The 22,838-nt window shown below is 37.2% G+C and overlaps 1 protein-coding gene across 1 annotated transcript; it reads right to left on the reverse strand.

The window, feature by feature from the left end:
• Nucleotides 1-12,839: 12,839 nt before the first annotated feature.
• LOC141908605 (endoglin-like) lies at nt 12,840-13,921 on the reverse strand. The gene is made up of 3 exons (XM_074798706.1): nt 13,894-13,921; nt 13,554-13,787; nt 12,840-12,934 (listed from the first exon to the last, which is right to left on the reverse strand). Exons 1-3 carry the CDS (start codon nt 13,919-13,921, stop codon nt 12,840-12,842), a joined length of 357 nt encoding a protein of 118 aa, XP_074654807.1.
• Nucleotides 13,922-22,838: the final 8,917 nt, after the last annotated feature.

Genomic DNA, 22,838 nt, shown 5'->3' on the forward strand with positions numbered 1-22,838 from the left:
AGATATATGTACTAACCAAATATCTAGATAATCCAATCCATTGCAGCGTCTTTACTTCCCAAAATAACTGGATTCTGTCGACAATCGGACGAAAAGTGAACACAAAAGCCCGTTTGGACTACAGTCCCTAGTTGGCTAAGAACTAACTCGAAGAGAAAAACAACGAACAGCTTTTATGTGTAAAATTCATCCCAATTTTTAATGTATCTAAAGAATTTGAATTTCCTGAGATTTATACAAGATACCATTATGAACAAGGCCAGAATATGTACAAGAGGTAGTAGACCGCTGGTATCCGAGTACACGAACAAATATTCAAATTTTTGACAGCCGCGAAGAAGATCAGGGGGTCGAGTAATCCATACATTGTACCACTTTTTATTTACAATACGAACAATGCACGGAGGGGCAGGCAATGGTCGTCGTTGGTATACTCGGATATCTCCAAGCCTATTATTACATACATCAAATACGAGAGGTAAACAATATCATTAGGTATATTTAACTCCTTCATATAAAAATAATATCTCGACAATGAATAATATAGTATACATACAATTTACACAAATTACAAATACTACGTTTATACGTCTACGGATGCAAGAAGAAGGTCAGTGACCCCCTGATTTACGCCCCCATCCCAGCCCTACCGGTATCTAATTTTCCAGTTTGACACATCAGCTGCTTTTAAAAAATTTGAAAAACAAAAATATCAGTCTGAACTAACAACAATCAGTTTCTTAAACTACTTATACATTTTACATTTCGTATTTGCTATTTTTCAGACTTATCCTCCTTTTGTAAAATCATTTCGAGGTGAAGTACAAAGCAGATGTACGCGGAATAGACAAAATAGTATAATTACAATCAAGAACTTTAAAAGAGTTCTATGAATCCATTACCGAAAGTCAAAACGTATTCCATAAGCTCGGCCAACAAAGTGGTAAGAGCTGATTTATTTGGCACATTGAAGAAAATAGGAGAAAATTTTAACAAAACTGATCTGAAGCTAATTCTACTAGGAGAGGTAAAAACTACCGATGGTAAAAAGTGAAGAAACTACAATAGACTCTACTCAAGTTGGATCCCATCAACTCGGATACTTGAATGTTGGTCGAAATATTTGTGTGACGCTTCACACAAAATATATATATCTATATATACATTGTAGCATCTAACTTGGATATCACTGAAATTGAACAAATTTTCAGTCCCTTTTGATCAGTCTACTGTAGTAATCATGTTAAAAAAACATGCTTTTAATTGTTATATAGGGTAGTGACGAGTCTTTTTGATGAATGAAATTAAATTTTGTTAGTGGTCTAGGTGGTGTTTTTATGTTTTAAGAAAATGTCATGGTTATACATGTATTACAATCTATACATTTCTTGTTTAAAGTCTGCGCAACCTAGCAATAATTCACCGGATATGATCATCCATTGTTGTCCTTTATATTATTTATTCACCGGATATACAGTGGAATCTCATTTCAACGAACTTCATACGAATCTGTTTGTTATAAGCGATAGTTCGTTACATCCAATATGAAATCAACTAAACGTTCTAACTTCTTATTTGCGACCGAATTCTCCGTTTTCCAAAATTCGATAAATCGTTATATCTGAGTTCGTCATTACAAGGATCCGCTGTAGCGAGCATTATGGTATTTAAACTCAATCAGCCTAAAACCGACACAAAACATATGAAATCTCTTGAGAGGCTTTTCTGATAAAGATTGGTGAAAGCAATTCACTTGATTTCAGTACCACATCTATCTATGGGAGCGACTGCAGTTTAGGTGTCCCTTATGGTTATGTACCTAACCTTACCATAACACTATTCTTTAATAACACTAGCGCCACCCAGTGGATAGGTGACCCAAACTGCAGTTAGACCTCTTTATGTTGTAAAGAAGTCTGTCCTATGAGAAGAAATTTCATGTTATCTTCTCAATAACAAATCTTCACAATACCGCACGTGGCAGTTTCCTACATATATTTCTGGCACTCAGTAGAATCAATCAACTCTACAACTGGTACATTAGCTGGCCTGATTTTATTGTCATTTAAAATAAACTTCTCAAGAGCTGTTCAGCCAACCTACGTGTTCACGGTACATAATTTTTCAGTAGTTTTCGTACAAATGGATGTAAGTTATCTTTACATACCATACGCAGCGTTCACACGACGATTGGTTAAACCATTTGAGGTCTACTCATAGTAGGAGTCATTCAGTACTACAGCACCGAAATACCAGGTTTAGTAAGCGAGGAAAGTGATTCCAGGTTAAGAATGGATTGAAAATAGAACACTAAAGCATGGAAATGCCATCTTGAGCAAACTCCCAATATTGGCATAACTAAAGCGGAATCACAAAGCGCCAAACTATGTGTGAACATAACACACTCTGTAAGCTCGGTATTCCAGCAAATTCAGCACCACACAAGTACGGAACTTCCTAAACCCAGAATATTGTATATACACCGGTATATTGCAAAACATCACTTATGGCCAATTGATTAGGGTACATGAACTGCAAGGTACAATGGAAACTCAAAACAAGAAGCTTCAGTTGAAATCTGTTAATTGTCATGTTCAGTCTGAAAATATTCGCATTGAGGTAAATTAAAATAAGCATTTTTCATTTGTAATTTGTTACGTGCAAAAAATTATTAGTTCCTCATAACCGTTTAAATCCACCGTATTATCATTACCAACAATATTTGACAAAATAAAGTTCCAGTGAATGCTACATAATCTTCAATCAAGATATTTAGTATTCAACTACCAACTAAATTGGTATTTAACTAACGCTTCAACAAATCAATAGCTTTGGCAATTGGGAACTTTCGAAATTTCAGTATTTTTGAACAAATCATACCTTTCCGAAAGATTTCACCGTTCGGTAGTCAATATATACTGGTACGCAATGAAAATTGATTGTCAATAATTAAAAATCATAAGTATATCCATATCAATGATAACAACAAATTTACACGAATAGAATACGCTAATCGGCCTATGAAAACCCCAACTTAAAAAGAGTCGCTTTTTCAAATACCTTCTTCTTACATCGAACCAACGAGTGTAGAATATTAATATCGTACGCTATTAATGACAACGGTAGATACAACAAGATACCTGCATTCTTATATAACAGCTAGAAACAACATTGAAAAAACGATCATGTTCAGATTGACTGAAAGCAAGAACTCATTTAAGTATCTTCTAGATTACAAGGGTTCAGTAATTTGTGTGCAATCGAATAGCTATTGTAAGGTTGATAAAGTAACAGTGTTTTGCCCACTTTCGATAAAAACTAGAGGTCCAGGGACCCTATGCCCACTTTGTAAGTGGGTCGAAATGCTCAACAATCTGATAATATCAATGTTCAACTCCCCTGGTGAGCATATACCAAAACCAATGACCTTGAAACTCACCACACCCAGAACATGCGATGAGCTACAATTTTGCAAATTGCAATAAAATATGCCTAGGTACCAATATACGATGGAAATACCATGTTAATTAGCTATTCAATCCCCCTGGTGACCATATACAAAAACCCATGATTTTATACAAAACAAATTGACCTCGAAACTCAAAACAATCATAGAACATGTCATGAACTACAGCACTGCAATTGATTGCGGCTACAAAATATGCATTGATATCAATACAAATAGACAAATTGTATATAATTCAATATTCAACTCCCCCTGGTAGCAACAATAACATTGTGTCACATTGCGAATCTCTATGAAAAATGGCAAACTATAAGGAAGCTACACGTCTTGGGATTCAGTCAAAAAAAGGTAACGGAACGGCCATCTTGTTTCCAATCAACCCAATTTTTCTCATTTTGATGAGCCCTGGAGGAATACAAATATATATATATGAAACATCAAGTCAAATTCGACATGAAAATTCGACTTATTATGTCGAAATTCGACTTATTAAGTCGATTTTCTAGTTTTCTTTTCATGTCGAATTTGACTTACTTATGACGAATTTTTTGTTATTTTCATGTAGACTTATTTTCTCGAAATTCAACATAAAAATAACTCGAAATTTGACATATTAACTCGAATTTCGACATAATTAACTCGAAGGGCTTTCTCTGTGATGTCATGAAACGAGGTCAAGCATCGATTAGTAGAATGGGGGAAAAATTCATTGAAATTTTGCACATTTTCTCCCAGCACTTCCAAATAGCTTAGAGCTGATGGACGAAACTTGCCATATTCAATTCCATCACCTATTTCGCTCCATATGACAAAATATGAGCTGTTTATATCCAGTGGTTATAATTAGTACCACCAAGAGCTAACTGAAAGCTACTCTCAGAACCATTCTAGAACCAGTCGGCCATCTTGGTTTTTTTTGGGCCGAAGATGCGTCAACGGTAGATACTTCTATAAACCAAATAGAAAGACAATCCCAACATCTTCAAAACTCCCCAAAATAACTTGATTCCATCTACAGACGAATGGACGCATGTAAAGTGAATGCAAAAGCCCGCTGGGGCTTAAGTCCCAAGTGGGCTAAAAAGCTGGCTGAACCCTCCCGCGTCCAATAAGCAACAACCATTCATTATGAAATTGGAATGGTTTCATACAGTATGAAAAGCCTTCCATGCACTGCATGAAATAAAACCGAAACAGACATTGTTCCTGCATATTTCGTGACTGTGTTCATGACTGTATGCATTGCTCTGAAAAAAGAAACAAAATTACTAAACGATGTTCTTTTTGCAAAACCAATATGGTGTGAAACAATATTAGGTTTCATAAATGTGGAAGAAAGAGAGTCACTGGAAACATTTTGAAATTTGTCAATTATAACCACGGTTTCTCATTGTTACTACGGTGGTTGTCACCCAAATTGAGCATTTACCCCAAGGGATAACTTTGATACTCAGTCTATGAAACCGGGCCCTTGGATATATCAATAAGGGTTACAACTTTTGCTACCAAGTCTATGAAATTAAGATTTTTGGCAGTTTAGAGCTAGAAAAAGAACACTATTGCATGAGACACCACGCAACGGCAGGTTGAAATATCACCGGCAGCTGAAATGTCCACTACTCTTTTAGCAATCTATTGAAATTGGTAACACGCTGTATTGTTTTGACTAACCTATCACACAATGATGCATGGCCTTTACTGAACTGAGTTAGTCATATATCTTCAAAAACATCAACATCAAAACTACACTACAATTTTAGCACATTTTTGTTTTTAGAATACATAATAAATACTGCCGGGGCATCATAACAATCGTGTCACATTGCGTTTATATTCCAGGGGGTAAAAATCAAATGATGGGTGCCATAACTTAAAAACATACATATTTTTCCTCCTTTACATAATATATAGCTGCCTTATCAAATACAAATATGTATGGCTCTACGCATACAGTACGTTTGCACAAGGACAACAAAAACATTTACGGGCAAAACACTGCAAAATTATTTCTACCAGTACTGGGTTTGATCAAATTCTTGAAAAAGTAACTACCCAAAAAGTAATCAATTTGATACAAAAACAATAGAGAATAATACATAGCTTACATGATCAGCATGTACCAGAATCAACAAGGTAGCCATAGCACAAAGATTGTCTAGCTGAATAACAGCCAATATACCAAGGTCCAGTTTTACAGACATACAAACTTTAACCCCCCCCCGAGTAAAATTTCTTATTACATGCTCTTCCTTCGTGGTTAGCGATAGGGTTCAGTTTTCAACGCCAAGATTAACTTTAGCGACCTGGTTTATGAAACCGGCCCCGGAAATACACTTGCATGAGACAACATGAAATATCGTCATGCAAACAGCACCTCAGCAAATCATCATAACAATTCCCTGACATATTCATTTATGAGACATGAAAACCTGAATAATCAATTTGATGGCTGCATTTTGAAAAATCGAAAATAAAATTGCAACAGTTTCTCTAAATAATCGAGAGAGCTCCCCGAGTGAAAATCGTTTAGTATTCAAGGAAAACATGAATAGAATAGTCGTCGTTGCTAAAGATTTGATTGTATGAATGCCCAAAAATGCGAGAATAGACTGGGATTAAAAAATTTCTGAACTTCGGTCGTGACAGCAATACTCGATATGAATATGATCTATAGAACACTATAGAACAGTTACAGTTAAGATGCAGATATGAAACTGGTTATCAAAAACATTTCACTCGTACATATTCAAGCTTAGTGCAGTACGAAATATTTAAACTCAGCGTTGATGTTTTTGTAGTTTCCAACACGAGTAACAACCATTTGAAATTAGAAATAGTAGCGTTGAGAATGAACTAGATTTTGAGTTCATTATTGGTATTTGAATTGAACCCTATAAAGAGTAGTAGTGGTTATCAGGCAGAAAGATGCAGATGGAAAGCCAACCAACCATAAAAGGCTTTAGATAGATGCTTTGTTCATACCGGGTATCTGCTGCTCTCGTTACGAGCGCTGCGATCACACAGATACCATTTGGCCCGGGTTAAACTGGCTGAAACCAGACCAGAATCAAATTTGACCTGTGTTTAATTAGAGGGCACATTTGCGTGTAAATCACTAGAATGCCATCAAAGCAATACTGTGGCAAACAAGGTGAGTCACTTGCACAACTAGTTGGCATTCACGTGAAATTGACCGCTGCTAAAATTCGATACAGGCCTGGACCGCTGTTTTCCGTCAAGACAAATTTGGCCTGTATCAAACAGGCGCTGATCTATTTGGCACCAGTGTGAACGGTTGGCCTGGGTCAAAAGCGCTTGCATGATTGTGGCTCATATTCAATCAAAATCTCTTACTTTCATTCCCTAACCTCAGGGCACAAAATTGTACTTTTCGCGCTAAGAGCTAAATTAAGACTTGAATTTGACTCTAGAACTGTGTAACAGTGAAGCAACCTCTTAAAATCCATATAATATATAGATCCACATATACCGATATTAATACATAGACTTACAATATTGAACATGAAGGTAGATATATCTTAACAACTATATGACATGGATGTGATGTATTTTTACATAGTAATCGATTATATCATTATACACATGTATCTATTCAAGTCAAACATAAAATAATTTACTATATCTATAGTTTTGCATAAACACAACCACCGTCGGTGCAAAGAATCTGATCGGACTGAAGTCTTTCTCCTTCGAATACGTTTAAAGAACATTATAAAGAAAAATAATACCTTTATAATTCGGTTTCATACGAACAGATTCAAGTCTACACCTGGCGGCACCTAAGGGTTTCTCCTTGTACCTGATTTAGAACAAGAGACAGAGCAGGGGGTAATGGAGGCAAACTACGAATTAACATATCCTACATAAGCTATGGACACATATAAAATTCTGGCGTCATTTGATGAGTGAAGTTATACAATATAATATAAACAGCACCTTTTGAAGACCACACTTTCAAATGACACCAAAATTCCGAACGTAAATATCGTTTTATGTACATCGAGTTAAAATGGACATTCCAGAGATATCTGGTACTTTGAGGAGAAAGTAAGATGGAGGATGGGAGAGGCTGCAAATTGGCAGAGAGCTGCTCTTTAAATTGAGGTATAAAACAATATCGAGCCGGCTTAGTTGGTTGTGACCGAGGGTAGCTCTTTAGGATTGAACGACCGAAATACGAATTCCACGTTGCTGTCTTCGGTCTGCTGTCTCTACCATGTGTGAGGCAGAATTTGCAATACATTTGAGGACAGGTAATCATCTGATAATGATAATAATGACAATAATAATAATATAGCTGCCTTGAAATACACATTATTACCAGTTGATCAGCAGACTGACAGACTTGCAGCAGATACCTGCCCATTCACTAGCAGACTTGCAGCCGATAAAAATTCCAATAATCAGAGATCTTGAAAATATCGCAAAATCGCAACTGACCACCCTCCTAAGAATCATGATTCTGTTCGAATTGATTAAAATTGTACCAGACACACCCGTAGAATGTCCATAAACCATGCAAATATGAAATTAGACAATACACAAGTGAGTTTATGAACTGTACATTGACCTGAGGAAAAAAAACAAATATATGTAAACACACATTCATAGAAACATACGCACATGCACACACACGCACACACATAAATGTACATGTTCCATTATGTATGTTGTACATGCACATACATGTAAATATACATGGATGAATATGAATAATTTGGGGACGCCAACCAGGATGATCTTAGATCACTTTTACCACTGCTTCTCCAAGAAAAGTTGCAGAAAACCTCTTTGCTCCAATTCAAAAAGTTGAACAGAATATCATTTATTACCGTAGCAGAATTTCAAAGGCTGCATCTAAATGGGAGAGGGCAGGTCCCGAATGACAGCCTATACACAGTTGAGTCAAGAATTATTCAATCTGAATCGACATACCGATATGTGAAAACCTAAACATGGCTTCATGCAACAAACCGACCGCGACTTTGAAAATTTGGCTCGAAATGTGACTGAATTGTAACCGAACATCCACAAAAAGAACTAGGTTTCAAGCATTTTTACAACATAAAATGAGTGCATGATAAGCATTCGCTTTTCAGCTCAATTCATTTAGAACAAATTTCCAACCCATACGATACGTCATTACATAAATGAAACTAAATCAGTCTTGCAGCATATTGTAGGCGATTCAGTGTATGACCGAATCATTACACTATGACGGAAATAAACAGACAAGAGCATAAAAACGGATGGCGTCTATTCTTTTCATTTGCGTTACCCGTTTCAACCGCTAATTTTCATTACTAATTCAACGTAATCATTCCACTATTTCATCACTTAAAGAAGTCATGGTACAATGTGACATATATTGAATGTCGCGGGGAGTGCGTGACGTACAACCCTCCCTACCCGATCTGTTCCGCCCTCCCCCGGCGATTCAATGCAACCATACACACATATGAACACGATATATAAAACCAATAATATAATGCAGGTTTATGAATGAAACCCGTGGACCCGTTTAGTTGAATAAATATAAAATAACATTACATTTTGATAAAAACCCCTATGCACACGAGAAAGAGAAGATTATTCAGGAAATGGTCGAACATCTTCATACCACTCAAGATTCATCTTAAAACAACGTAGCAGATGGAAGACCAATCAGCAATTTTTGCCTATTGGTCATAGCATAATTTGAAAATGTAAACTATTACAAGATATCCAGTGAGTGGAACCATTCACTTTTTGCGAGTGGAAAATATGACCGAATGAAAAAGACCGTGTTTCATAATCGACCAAATTGATCACTTCTCTGCATTGGGTTTTTAATACAGTACACCAGCATCGTTGTTTTGAATAAGTGACCAGGTAAAAAGGCGGCGTCATAACTAATCACTGATAAGAATAATTGTCACTAAGTAAAGAGGAAAGTATGAAAACTTAAAGTGCCAATTTAGACTGAATATCCTTACAGAAATGATGGCTCTCTCAAATGTACAATTTTGCTACGGACATCAGAAATGGCAATATCAATCCAAGGCTGTAATTAAGAACCAAAGGGCTCCCACTAATGTCTATCTACCGATGAATGGGTTTCCTCTGCAACTAAACCCCATCAGAAATATCATTTGTACTACATAAACCATATTTAATCCATTGATTCTTCGAGAAACACTGGCCAATCATCTTAATGATAACAAGATTAATGGTAGCAATAGGGTTGGGTTGGATGGAAAATTGAGGTTTAAATTTCTTCCAATTTTAAGTTCATTCTCTCTCACTTATACAACTAAGTGATTAGAGTGCATAGCAAATTATTCAGAAATCTAACCCTTTTTTCAGATCAAAAATATTTGTTTTTCCTGAATCCTGAATCTGATAAAGCAAGTTTTCATCCATGACAGACCTACTCCACCTTCTCCAAGCCTGAATGACAATCTACTGGGTATAATAAGATGGAAAACCAAACCCATAGTGAAGTTCTTGGAGAAATAAGACTTAAAACTATTACCCAAAGCCTAATCCTAAACGAAAAAAATTTTGGTTGGGAAAACATCAGCATTATCCACTTTTCAGCAATACGCTGCCATGTTTCACCGATTATCAAAGTCTAATCAATACGATTTGCACGATATGTGAAAGATTTATCTATTTCTATGCCCACTTATACTGGCCACATCAATTCCCTGAATGGATTCCGTTTTTCTAGCTATCTACCTGCCAATTCCTAACAACATTCATAAAAAAATGATAACAACGTCAACAACACAAACATAAAATCTAAAAGTGCAGAGAAAGATGATTACGAAAAATTTCCTAGCACTGAACAACAACTAAATAGGCCATGTACAAAAAATATGACATTGCCTCGATATCAGCAACTTTTAAAACCTGAATTTGTTTTTCTTCAAAATGATAATAACCCGAGTTTGTAGTATTCAAAGCCAATTATAACAACATACCCCACACAGGTTGCGATTAGTTTACTGGAAACATTGGCCAGACCGGGCCATACATAAACCTGTAGCCCTCCCCCCCCTTTTAAAACCTAAACAACCTATTTCCAACTGAGCAAGGCTATATTCAGAAACTCAAACATTATAGAAATATACAATAAGCATCGATCATTCAACTTCCTTCAAAAAATGTTCTCCATCAAAAGTTGATGTAATAAGATATACCTGTTATCATTTCAAATCATTTCTAATCGTCGAAATATATATATATATATATATACATGTACATGTATATATATGAGAAGCCATAAACTGAAATAAGAGCTACAAATCACTTTCCTGAGAGCGTACAGAGCAAAAACCGAATTGATTGGATCTTTTAACCAACAACAAACACAACTGACTTCTTCTGAATTAATTGAGCAATATTTCGATTATTCAGCAAGCGTGTCATAGATAGTCATAGGAGCGTTATAAATAGCAGTACGTTGAAAATTTGTTATATATATATATATATATATATATATATATATATATATATATATATAATGACATTGTAAGCCAACTACGTCAACGAGCCTCAATCAATACAGGCATCAATACAACTTGACAACAGGACTAGTAAAAATACAGTTTCATCTCAGCAATCATACGTTCAAATTACATACCGGCGCAGAGAAAATTTACAAATACATCCGCTTCATCCCACTGAGCCCATCCAGCAACCATAGCTGAGCATAGGTGATTTTTCTATCATCGTTAGAAGTTAAAACATAATTGAGCTCAACACAGATATTTGTATGGAAATTTCACTCGTTTATACTAAAAAAAATATTCTTTTCCCCTATTATAGCCATTCATCAATATATCAGTGGGAAACATTTCATATTTGAAGTAATTAGTAATTCGTTGAATCTCCCACAACCTCCGAAAGTTAGTTTTCAATTAAAATGTGATGGTTCATATCGGTAATTTGTTGAACATGGCGGCGCCCACGATAGATGCCGAATCAAATTTACCAAATCGATACTTGTCGAAGAAAGTTGGCATTTGGGAGTTCAAAGAGTTAAAACGTGTACTATGGTCACAACATCATCAATCTAAGGATGTATAAAGGGGTTGGGTGTCTTTTTGCCTGGTCACGTAATTCGAAATTCCGTACATGATATAGCACCACCTGGTGGCGCAACGATGTACTCTTCGACAACAACCTATTACAATCACTACAGGACTACTTTTCGACGGATGAAGAATTCTAACAACGATGCTGCTGTCTGTTAACTAAAAAATCGGCAATGTAAGTTGTCTCGTCAACAGCTGAATCGCGGCACTGTGTACGCGTGTGTACACACATTGTCGACACTTCACGACAAAAATAATGCTGCCATTATATTATTCACAGTCAAAACTGAATACCAATAATGCTGCATGACCTGAAGGCACCCCAAATATATAGAACTATTACCCTCGACGAACGGTAACACCCATATTTCAATCATTTTTTTTAGAAGTCATTTTTGCCACAAGTAGAGGCGAAATTGTTCAGAGCAAATCAATTAGGTTTACTGGTAATGATAAACGACATTTGTTTCGATCATTTAATTTATCAATTTGCTCAAACCGGCAGTTGTCATCTGCCATCTTACTAAACCAATAATCTAAAGCGTTGCATTCGTTGCATCAGGGGCGGATCCAAGGGGAGGGTGCAGGGGGTGCGCTCCCCCTAAAAATGTAAAGTTGCCCTGAAATTTTATGGAAAAAAGAAAAATATCAAACCTATCGACTTTATATTCATAAGCACGTTCTCTGTATTTCCAAAAATGAGTTAATGTTTTGAGATGAGCTCTCTTTCGGGGTTCCATTTCGACTAATATGCACTATTTTTGCGGCGCACCCCTCCCTTAATCCAACCCTAGATCCGCCCCAGCGCATAAATCAGTTTCGATAGCTTACAAAACCGAGTAAATCAAAACCTAATCGGTTCATTCTGACCAAATGCGCCTTAGATGAATATACTTGCTTACTATATGTGACTGACAGTATAGATATAGACATACATAAAGGCTTCTAGTGGCAAAATTTAAAAATGAAACTCGTCGAGAATTTTACAGTCAAAATCTAACAAGTACAGAGTTTGTTTCACAACGGCGATTGAAATTCTTCAATGTACTAAAATGAACCTACACTGACATTAGTTTTTTTTTTAGTTTGTGAAGAATTTCGGCTCCAATTGAATTCATTCGATAATCTTTTTGCCATTGATATTTTCTTGTTAGTGGACCTTTCTCCTTTTTCAGAGGTGACACTCCAAGTCATCTTTGGTTAATTTTCGGCCAGATTCAACAATAAATGCGCTACACGATAGATACCACTTGAATTCTGGTGGCCGAGTACTATACAGCCATTGGAACAGTCGAACTCGGAGTCGATTCACCACTGCTCTCCCCACGGCGACGATTCTTCACTTTATTTTTCTTCCTACTAGGACCTGGTAAAAACATAGAAGTTTAGAGAGTTAGACTAGTGGTTACTCGTGCTCATTACTTAGGAACAAGGTTTGAAATGCTCAACAGTCTGAAAATATGTAATTTGAAAATACTAAGTTATTCTACAACTCAACGCCCCCTGGTGACCATATAAAAAAACCAATGACTTTGAAACTCACCACAATCATAGCAACATGTCATGAAACACTTTTTTGCGATTTTTGCGATTAGTGTATAGAAATCAACATCTTCCAATTTGAAATTCTCGATTATTTAGAATAAGAACATGACAGATCTGAGCGCTCATTTCAAATTCAAGTACCGGGTAAGTATGGATGAATTCGGGGGGGCCAAAAGGACACAATTTTGGTGGCCCACCTCATCAAATCTTATGTCATATGATAGCCTTGACTATTTACTACAAAATAACAGGAACTTGTTATACGTAAAAATAAATCGGGAATGAGCTATTTTGTATCGTGATAAATTTGGATTTTCCCTTGAATTTTCTGAGGAGTTATAGGCACCACATAGTGAAATTCCTGAGTGCTCATGGGTTAAACATCAACAACATGGACCAAACCCTGCATTTAAGATGGAGAAACATGAATAGTTACTTACCTGTGTGTGTATGAATAAACCATAACGAGGCAGTCAGTAGCACACCTATAATAAACGCCGCGAAAGCAATACCGACCACCGTACCGGAATCCAATCCCTGAACGATTATCGGACCCGTCTGATCCAAGTTTCCTTGACCAGAGTTTTCTCCATGCGGCGATCGATTATTCTGATTGCCCATTGGCCCTCTCGGGAATTTATTTCCTCCTCCGATACTTTGACCACCGAACACGCCTGTAAATAACGGTCGTAGAACCACATTCAATTGTCTATCACATCGATCGTAGGACAACATCGCGAAAGTAACAACGTCAAAATTGATAACGGAATAGTTGCGTACCTTTGCTCGGATCGGTAAGAAATGGCATACCGGAGTCGGCAGAATTAACCTGCAATGGTCCTAAAGTTAAGATTTTCATATCATTGTTAATCACAACTGGTTGAGCCTTCTCTGTTCCAATATTTTTATTCTGATCCAAGCAGTAATCGCTTTGACTCATGCACTACAAAAGATAAACGACGAGAAATGATTAAAACAGTTAAAATAAATAGTTTTCATATTAAAGATTTTTATTTACCGCGTTTTAGTGGCTTAAATTTGATTAACTCTTTGATTCATTCAATAGTGGATCTGATTCATTCAATAGTGGATCAGATGCTAAGTTGAAATACATTAAGCCTAGCGTAGATCAGACAAGCAACTGATCACTTTCCAGTTGCTAGTGAGGGAGTTCCCCGCACACATCGAAAATCCAGTCAGTTGCAGCAACTGCATAGCTTCTGCCAGTCTCTAGACCCACAGCGCATATATCGACAGCAACTGAGATGGTTTTATCTAGCAGAATTCTTGAGGGCATCTCAAGCAACATGTCAATTTGCTAAGTTTTAGTCAATTGCATCATGTGTGTTGATTATGGATCATGCACATTATGATTATGGAATGTAACTGAGTAGAACAAGTTGCTCAAAAGAAGAACATTGGAAACTGGCTGGAACTGAAGATAGATCGTCACATTCAAGCAACTGATTTCAATCAAGCCAGTTCCTACACCAAAATCTGCCTTGCAACTAGTTGTCTCTGGTTACTTTGTTGATGTACGCTAGACTCTGGAGAACTATTCAGTTTCAATATCAGAAATGATATACCTTTTTAACTTTAGGAGCTTTGAAAATTCCTTTCTCACTGCACATTGATAACTGACATGTTAGAAATGAGTATGGAGTATTGAAGTAGTTGCCAACACGGAAACTAAATCTTTGTAGTTGGACGAGATTTTCATCTTCGGCTTCCGTGTGCCATTTCACTGAAACATCTGTCCGACATCTGCAACAACGAAAGTAATCATCATTGGATCCATTGAATCTCGTCATGAAAAATATTGCAGATATTGTTGGGATTATCATTATCCAGTAGGATTTTAGAGCCCAGGGCCAGTCTCAAACTAAATCTATTTGGCTTGTTCATCTTAATTCAGTGTATATCTAGAATCGACTAATTCCTTCTTAATCATAGAATAAAGAATTAATCCTTCTTAGGGTAATGGCTCCCAAGCTATGTTGTCGGTATGTCCGTGTACAATAATCAAAAGTGAAATTTCACAATGGAAAAAATTTCATATTACATTAAATGATACCCAGTAACATAATATTCATTATCAATCAATGATCTAAATAGGTGAAAAATCTATGTTATGCTGCAGAAGTGCCTGACAAGTGGGGAAAGAAAATCTAACAGCATTGGCGTTTTAAATACAGAGTTGTCATGAAATCCCTTTTTATTAACTTCTATTAAAAGATTACTAGAAACAAGCCACAGATGACAACGGATCTCGGGTCTCAGGCTCAAACGTGAACTCCGACATAAACATGTGTAAGTTGCTATTGCATTTTGGATATGTTGTACCTAAAAAGGGCCTAAATTTTGTTAAGACAACTATTGCATTCTCATGATGATCGGAATTTAGAAATAACTAGCGACCCCAATGCACTATAATTCAACCATGCTCGCAGTGAAATTGTTAACATGAATCATAAAATATTCAACTTGATATGAATAAGTATTTACCCGGTATCGATGAGCACATGTCTTTTAGCCTTTTTGTTTAGATTTTCTGCCAGCCAACAACTATGTATCATAGCTCTGACATGAACGTCTGTAAAGATAAGCCAAAATGATTATGAAAAGAACATTATATTTTGGTACCTTTTTGAAGTGATAACTTCAAACATGCTCAACCTGCCAATTGGTATTTCAATATTCCCTAGTACATATCAATAGATCTATAACTATTAGCCAAATAAAGTATGATGATAATAATAAATTAGGGGTACAAGGACACCATGTCCAGTATGGAAGTGGTCCCAAATGCTCGAAAATACGATAATTTCAATATTCAAAGCCCCCGGTGAACATATTCAGAAACAAACACCCTCAAACTCACTACAATCGTAAAATATGTCATCAGCGACAACCCCCCAATTGTAAGTGGTAACAAAATATGTATACATCCCAAAATAAATGGAAATCACACCATTCACTGCCCGTAGTGAACATACTGCAGAAGTCAATGACCTTGAACATCACAACAATCGTAGCAAGGACCATGATCAACAACTTTGCTTGCAATTGTGATTACAAAATATGCATAGGTACCAATATCAATTTGAAATTTTGAAAATATTTCAATATTCGCCTCCCCTGGTAGCGAGAACATTTACGCTAGGTAACCAATTCTATCGGAGGTGTGTCCAGCAAAATGGGCTAAAAGCAATGCAATTACAGACAAAACAATTTTCACTGTTTGGTGTCCACTGAATGCATTTTACAGCTAGCAGAGTTCCAAGTTTTACAAGGAGAGACTTAAGAACGCCACAAGGAATCGTAGAACAATAAACGTGTGCACGCAGAATGCATAATATTATTGTTGTACAGGGCCGTCGGAACGGGGGCGGCAGGGGTGGCTAAAGCCGCCCCACTTGTTTGCTTAACAAAAATTGTTTTATGCTTTTTTTCAAAAGCACGCTGGACCGCGTAGCAGCTCGTCTCTGTACTAGGTGGTTGGCTCATGCTTCTGTGAATGAGACCGTGAAATGGCCCCAAAACGCTTTTCCGGCGATTAAATTTTCAAAAACCTTTTTGGGGGTCCTTCAGAAATAAGCCTCGCCACTGAAAAATTCCTTCTGATGGCTCTGTTGTACTGAAATCTACGTTTCTTACCAGGTTTATCAAACTCAAGTTTCGCTTCGACATAAACCCGGTCGCCATCTAGAACGGACTGCGGAAACACATAGACATGATTTCTAAATTCTTCATCTTTATAAATCCGTAGATAATAGGAATCGTCGCTCTCTCCCAGTGAACGGTGGAAAGTACCGAGCTGACTTCCGAATGGATTGTTGACCAATGATGTACTCTGAAATTTCAACATAAGACGATAAACGATCTTAAATCATCAATATGGCTCAATTATCAAACATTTATTGAAGTCAATCGTATATCTGAATGCAAAGCCAAGATCGAGAGGGTTATTTTTTCCCATTTCATCTGTAAACCACTAGCCAGATGTGGTCTGCACAAGTGTATATGAATTCGATTAAAAGTAAATCAATCAAGCATTATTGACTTCTTTGCCTTGAAAAATATAATTATGCAAGTAGAGGGAATCTTTAGTTCGCATTAACGGTGGTATGTTCACAACAGTCGTTCACTGATCGAGGTTTTATTGTTGTCAGCACTAAGGCGCGTTCACACGTTATTTAGACCGGTCTAAATTTGGTCTGGTCCGAATTGGACCGGTACCAAGCATTCACACAGGCAAAAATTCTGTTCCTGTTTTATTTGGCACGGCCCAAAAGAGCGAACCCGGTCCGCTCCAAATTGTGGACAAGAACTGGTACCAGGTGCGGTCTAAATCGTACTGTGAGGTATGAATTCAAGGTATTAACCTCGTCAGCAATTCGTCATCAAGCTGATTAATATAGTTTTTAGATTTACATAATTTCTTTATAACCTAAAATTTATGTGTACGCTAACGGATTATCTTAAAATCTTAGTATATGTTGATAATTGATAATGGAATATAAATTGTTAAAATTGTTCTGAAAATTACCTAGAATCTATCACAGATTGATGAGTGCAGATATATGATAAACTGCATCAAAATTGTTCAAATAAAAAACTGCCAGAGACTCATAAATCTATGATCATTTAGATACATTTCTGGGTAAATACTCATGGCAACATCGTGCGGGCCCAGTCATAACAATCTGTAGGGCTCTAGGCTTCGAATTTACATCTCTCTCGATTCTTCGAAAAGTTCAGTAAAACCTCTCTACAATGAATGCCTTTGGTTCCAGACAAACGTGTTTGGAAACGATGTGGAACTTTTGACATCACACCACCATCATTCAAGTCATTAATTTCTCCTATTACAAATTATTCAAGTCAACTAGTGCTTTACATATCCATTCAATAGAATTACCCAGTAATTAACAATGAATGGTGTACAATGATAATGAACTGGTTGATAATAAACATAGTAAATCAACACATCGATTAACAACTTCTGACCATCCAGACATAGGCCCACTGGCATATGGGTACTGTTCATGTGATGAGTTGAAATATTCATTTGGTACCAGATTTATTTTCATTTCTCTGATGATGGAGTTTAGATAAACCCCGAAACTGTCAGATTAGAATTAATTATTAATACAAGTCTTCTTCAACTGTGGGTTCCATTAATTAACCAGAAAAGGTGTTAACTGTTCGCTGTAGTCGTTCATTGTAGAAAGGTTCTCTTATTGGAAAAAAACTAGACATTTTTGATCGCAAGGTAAAGACATTCGTTATGGATGGTTTTGCCGGACAAGGTACGATAGTATATATACCTGGGGCAGTGAGGCTTTCTTCTCACAGTGGAATTTTATTGACATCGCTTTGACGCTGAAATCTTCGTCGTCGATGTATGTTTGATCGGCGATCATTTCGCCGTTGTCCGAGTGGTTGCCGTCGTCATTCTGATAGCCGCTTCCTTCTTCATTGATGATCGCATCATCTGACGCGAGCCGATGCAGAACCAACTGTCAAACAACGGTATTGAATGATATAAAATAACAGCGATTCAAAGCTTTTTCCCATTGTGGATAAAAAAATAAGGCCTACATCGAACGTTTTCCTTCAAAATGGGAATTGAAAATTCTAATACATTTTACATTGTGTTAAAATCTACATTATCTTTCAATTGATGCGTTAGGAGGTTTCTGCCTATTCTTCTTAAGAGAAGAATATTCCAACTTCTGGAAGGAGGAGCACAACGATCAAATAGGGTTCATTCTTAATATACAAGAATCTATTTGACTTTTATCAAATAACTGACCAGGCAATGCCTGAGACAAGTAGATACAGGAGTGGACACGTTCTTGGTCAACGGCTGCGACCTCTCCCCCTTAATTGGGAAAAATAAATCTGGATACTGCTAAATTTTCATCGAGTCATGAGTTCAGCGAATTCAAGAACGAAAAATGGATTTGATACTTACAGAATTCACGAATCTGGGGCTGTTTTTGCGAGTGACTTCGAGCGTTCCACAGTTGGTGATCATAGCACTCAGTACAAAGTGAGTTCCATTATCGACGGCTACACACATCGCATTCGATAGAGTTAAATGATCTTTCAGAACGCCAATTTCCTGTTTTAAAAAAATTCTTAAAAATTAATCACTATCATCAACATTAAAAAGCACCAAAAAATGTCAATAAGGACATTCATATGATACATTAAAGAAATTTTTTTTAAATACTCTCTTAAAGAATCTTATTGAGATTAGATTATAAATTATCTGCTAGTATCCAGCAGACAATACAGTAACGTGAGTAGCAAAATCAGAAATCTCCTATATGGGCCTTCACAAAAAAATTTAATTAATGGACTTTCTCATAAGTTACAAATTTACAATTGATTGTGATAGCTAAATATTCAAAGGTACAAATTTATATAGGTATGAAGAAAAATTGTATATACTTCATTTCCGCTGGTGAGAAGAACATATTCATGTAACTCATGTACCCAAAGAGAGTGTATCCTGACGGTGGTAACACTTATCAAATATCAAAACGAAGTTGAAAGCTGTTAACACCATTTTCCTCAAAAACCTCTCACATCTATGCTTGAGGACTGATGAGACTAAGATGGCCATCAATTGCTTAAAAGTTTACTGATCCACGAACATGTCTGATATGATAAACATTCCCTCCCAAGAAGGCATATGTGCATTATGAATTTCAATGATAAACGCATCCTCCCTCCGCAGGGATTCGAACCCAATGGTATATCACTACTCAGCCTCAGCAAAAACCCTGCCACACTAGACCGGGGCTGCATTTTTCAAAGCGGTGACAAGCCCTATCCCGGTGATATATCGCTATCCCGCTGGGCTGCGTTTTTCAAAGCGGTGATAAGCCCTATCCCGGTGATAAATCGCTATCCCGGTGTTAAATATTTCTATCACTGGGATAGTGTGTTTTTCAAACCTGTGTTAACTTTATCACTGGGATAAAATCAGCTATCCCAGTGATAAAGTTAACACACCTCCGACGTGGTGATAGCAACACTATCACCAGGATAAATTATCAAAATGGCTGCCATTTTTTATGATGATATCTATCAAGAACGAATTTATAGACACCCACGCCGCTATCGATATCACGAAACAGTTAAATTTGCAATTAATGATTATTCAGAAAATGAAGTGAGACAGAAATATAGATTTAGTTCGGAAAATATCACACGAATGACAGATTTAATTCGAGAAGATATAACGTATGATACACAACGTTCCAATGCACTTTCTGCTGAGTTACAAGTGAAGGTTGCTCTCCGATATTACGCAACGGGTAGTTATTTGGAAGCACTGGGTGATACTTTTGGTCTTGTTAAATCAACTGTTTGGAAATGTGTCCATAGAGTATCAGAGGCGCTTGCCAGAAAAAGTAACGAGTATATAGTCTGGCCGACCACAGATCAGGATAAAAATCGAATACGCCAAGGTTTCTACGATTTTGGAGGTTTTCCTAATTGTATTGGTGCAATTGATTGTACGCAAATTCGTATCAAGGGCCCGCAAGAGAATGAAAATGCATATGTCAACAGAAAAGGATTTCATTCAATAAATACCCAGGCAGTATGTGACCATACAGGTATGTTTTGCTTCTTGTTTGTTGGTTTATTCTGTCAGTATCGAGTTTATCAGTAAATCAACTTTCTTTTAAATAGGTAAATTTATCAATGTTGTAGCGAAGTGGCCAGGCTCCTGTCATGACTCACACATTTTCCGCAACTCGGCACTCAAGAGGTAAAAAAAGAATTAGGTGATGAAATGTCCTATAATGACACCTATTTAACTGTGACGGCCAAGATTCAGGCATTGGAGATAAAGCCTGATGTCCCGAATACTTCAACGCCACCTGATGGTAGTGATTCTGGTAGCAGTGTCTTGAATGAAGATGCATTGAGACAAATACTCAGCACCATTACTATGAGAAAAAGGGAAATAGAAATTCCAAAATTTAGTGGAGATGTTCATTTGTTCGACCAGTGGAAGACCCTGATCGAGTCTGAATTCCAAAAACCGGGTTACACCGAGGCAGAAAAGGCTCATTACACCTTGACCCTTCTCACTGGTAATGCACAGAAGATTATTGCTGCTCTAAAAGATCCCAGTTACGAAGACATTTTGGAGACACTGGAAGATAAATATGGTGGTGTCCACACAAAATTAGAACAAGCCATTCTTGAAATATCAAATCTTCCACCCGTTCAAGGTCACAGAGTGAAGGCCATTGATGATTTTTATAGCAAATTGATATCCAGTTGGAATTATATTCTAAAAAAAACTGGTGATGATAGGTCCCTGAGAGAAAGTAGTTGGATCTTGACATCGTTAGTGCGAAGTAAACTTCCCAAGGCCATGATTCGAAGGTGGGATGGTGAACGGGTCAAAGAGCATAAGAAAAGCCAAGGTGGAAACCACCTACCTATATCATTCGATGATCTCTTGGCAAAGATCCACGAAGCGTTGGTAGTTGCACGACGTTCAGAGCTTGATGGTAGTGTTAGACATTCTGATAAGAAATTTGATAGAAAATACCATAATAACTCGATGAGGCGAGCTACCGGTAAGGCGTTACAAATCACGCCATCTCGTCAGTCTCAGCATTGTGTCTTTTGTAAAAGACCTGGTCACCAGCCCACCAGCTGCTATGAGATGAGGAAGATGAAAATTTCTGAAAGACGGAAACGCTTAAGGGATTCTGGTGCCTGCTTCAAATGTTTTGCCAAAGGTCACCGTAGTTTTGAGTGCAATCAACCACCTTGTTCAAAGTGTAGTGTGGACCATAACCAGCTCACTATGGTGAGCTCATATACACTATGAGAAGAGAACTGATAATCAGAACAGACCACCTGGAGATTGAGTCACCTCCGAGGATTGAAGCTGTGTGATAGCTACCCACGAGATGTTAAAGATGTTGATATATAATTGGGTCTTGAAGATACTCTGCGTATAATGATGGATGTAAAAGTATGTGGTGGCATTGGCCATCCGGTTGCTCAGAAGACACACTTCGGTTGGGTGTTAGCTGGTCCTTATGATGATGGAAAGGCGCGTGAAGATATTAATGCGGTAAAAGCTGGATCTCTCTGCGCACACTTTCAGCCAGAGACAGATAATGAATTAGCATTAGCAGAGAGACACTGGGAGATCGAGCATTTGGGTATACGACCAGATGAAGAAAAATCTGGTCTTAGTCCTGAAGAATCGGAAGCACTGAGCCAACACCAGGAGTTAACAAAGTTTGTCGATGGACGCTATATCACTGGTCTAATAAGGAAACCAAAATGGAAAGATGTCAAGTTGAAATCCAATAAAACGTTCGCCTATCAACGACTAATAGGTACTGAGAAAAGGATACAGAAGGATCCTCAACTGCAGAAATTGTATCAGGAGCAACTAGATGATTTAGTGACATGAGGTCATGCTGTAAAGATTCATGAAAATTCAGAACCGGAAGATAGAACAGTCAGGTATCTTCCGCATCATCCCGTACTCAGACCAGATAAAGCTACTACGAAGGTACGGCCTGTGTTTGATGGCTCTGCAAAGGGCCCAGAAGGTGTATCTATAAATACAACACTGCTTCCTGGTCCAAAGTTACAACGGGACCTATGTGGCATGTTGTTAAGATTTCGCTGTTTCAAGATTGTAATAGTAGCGGACATAGAAAAAA

Source organism: Tubulanus polymorphus, chromosome 7 (genome assembly GCF_964204645.1).
Source record: "Tubulanus polymorphus chromosome 7, tnTubPoly1.2, whole genome shotgun sequence".
Lineage (NCBI taxonomy): Eukaryota > Metazoa > Nemertea > Palaeonemertea > Tubulaniformes > Tubulanidae > Tubulanus > Tubulanus polymorphus.

Coding starts and splice junctions, on each gene's coding strand:
- LOC141908605 (XM_074798706.1), bottom strand. CDS start 13,921: ATGCCATTTCTTACCGATCCGAGCAAAG. Junction 13,788..13,893: donor TCTTACCGATCCGAGCAAAG/GTACGCAACTAT, acceptor CGTTATTTACAG/GCGTGTTCGGTGGTCAAAGT. Junction 12,935..13,553: donor GTTTATTCATACACACACAG/GTAAGTAACTAT, acceptor TGTTTTTACCAG/GTCCTAGTAGGAAGAAAAAT.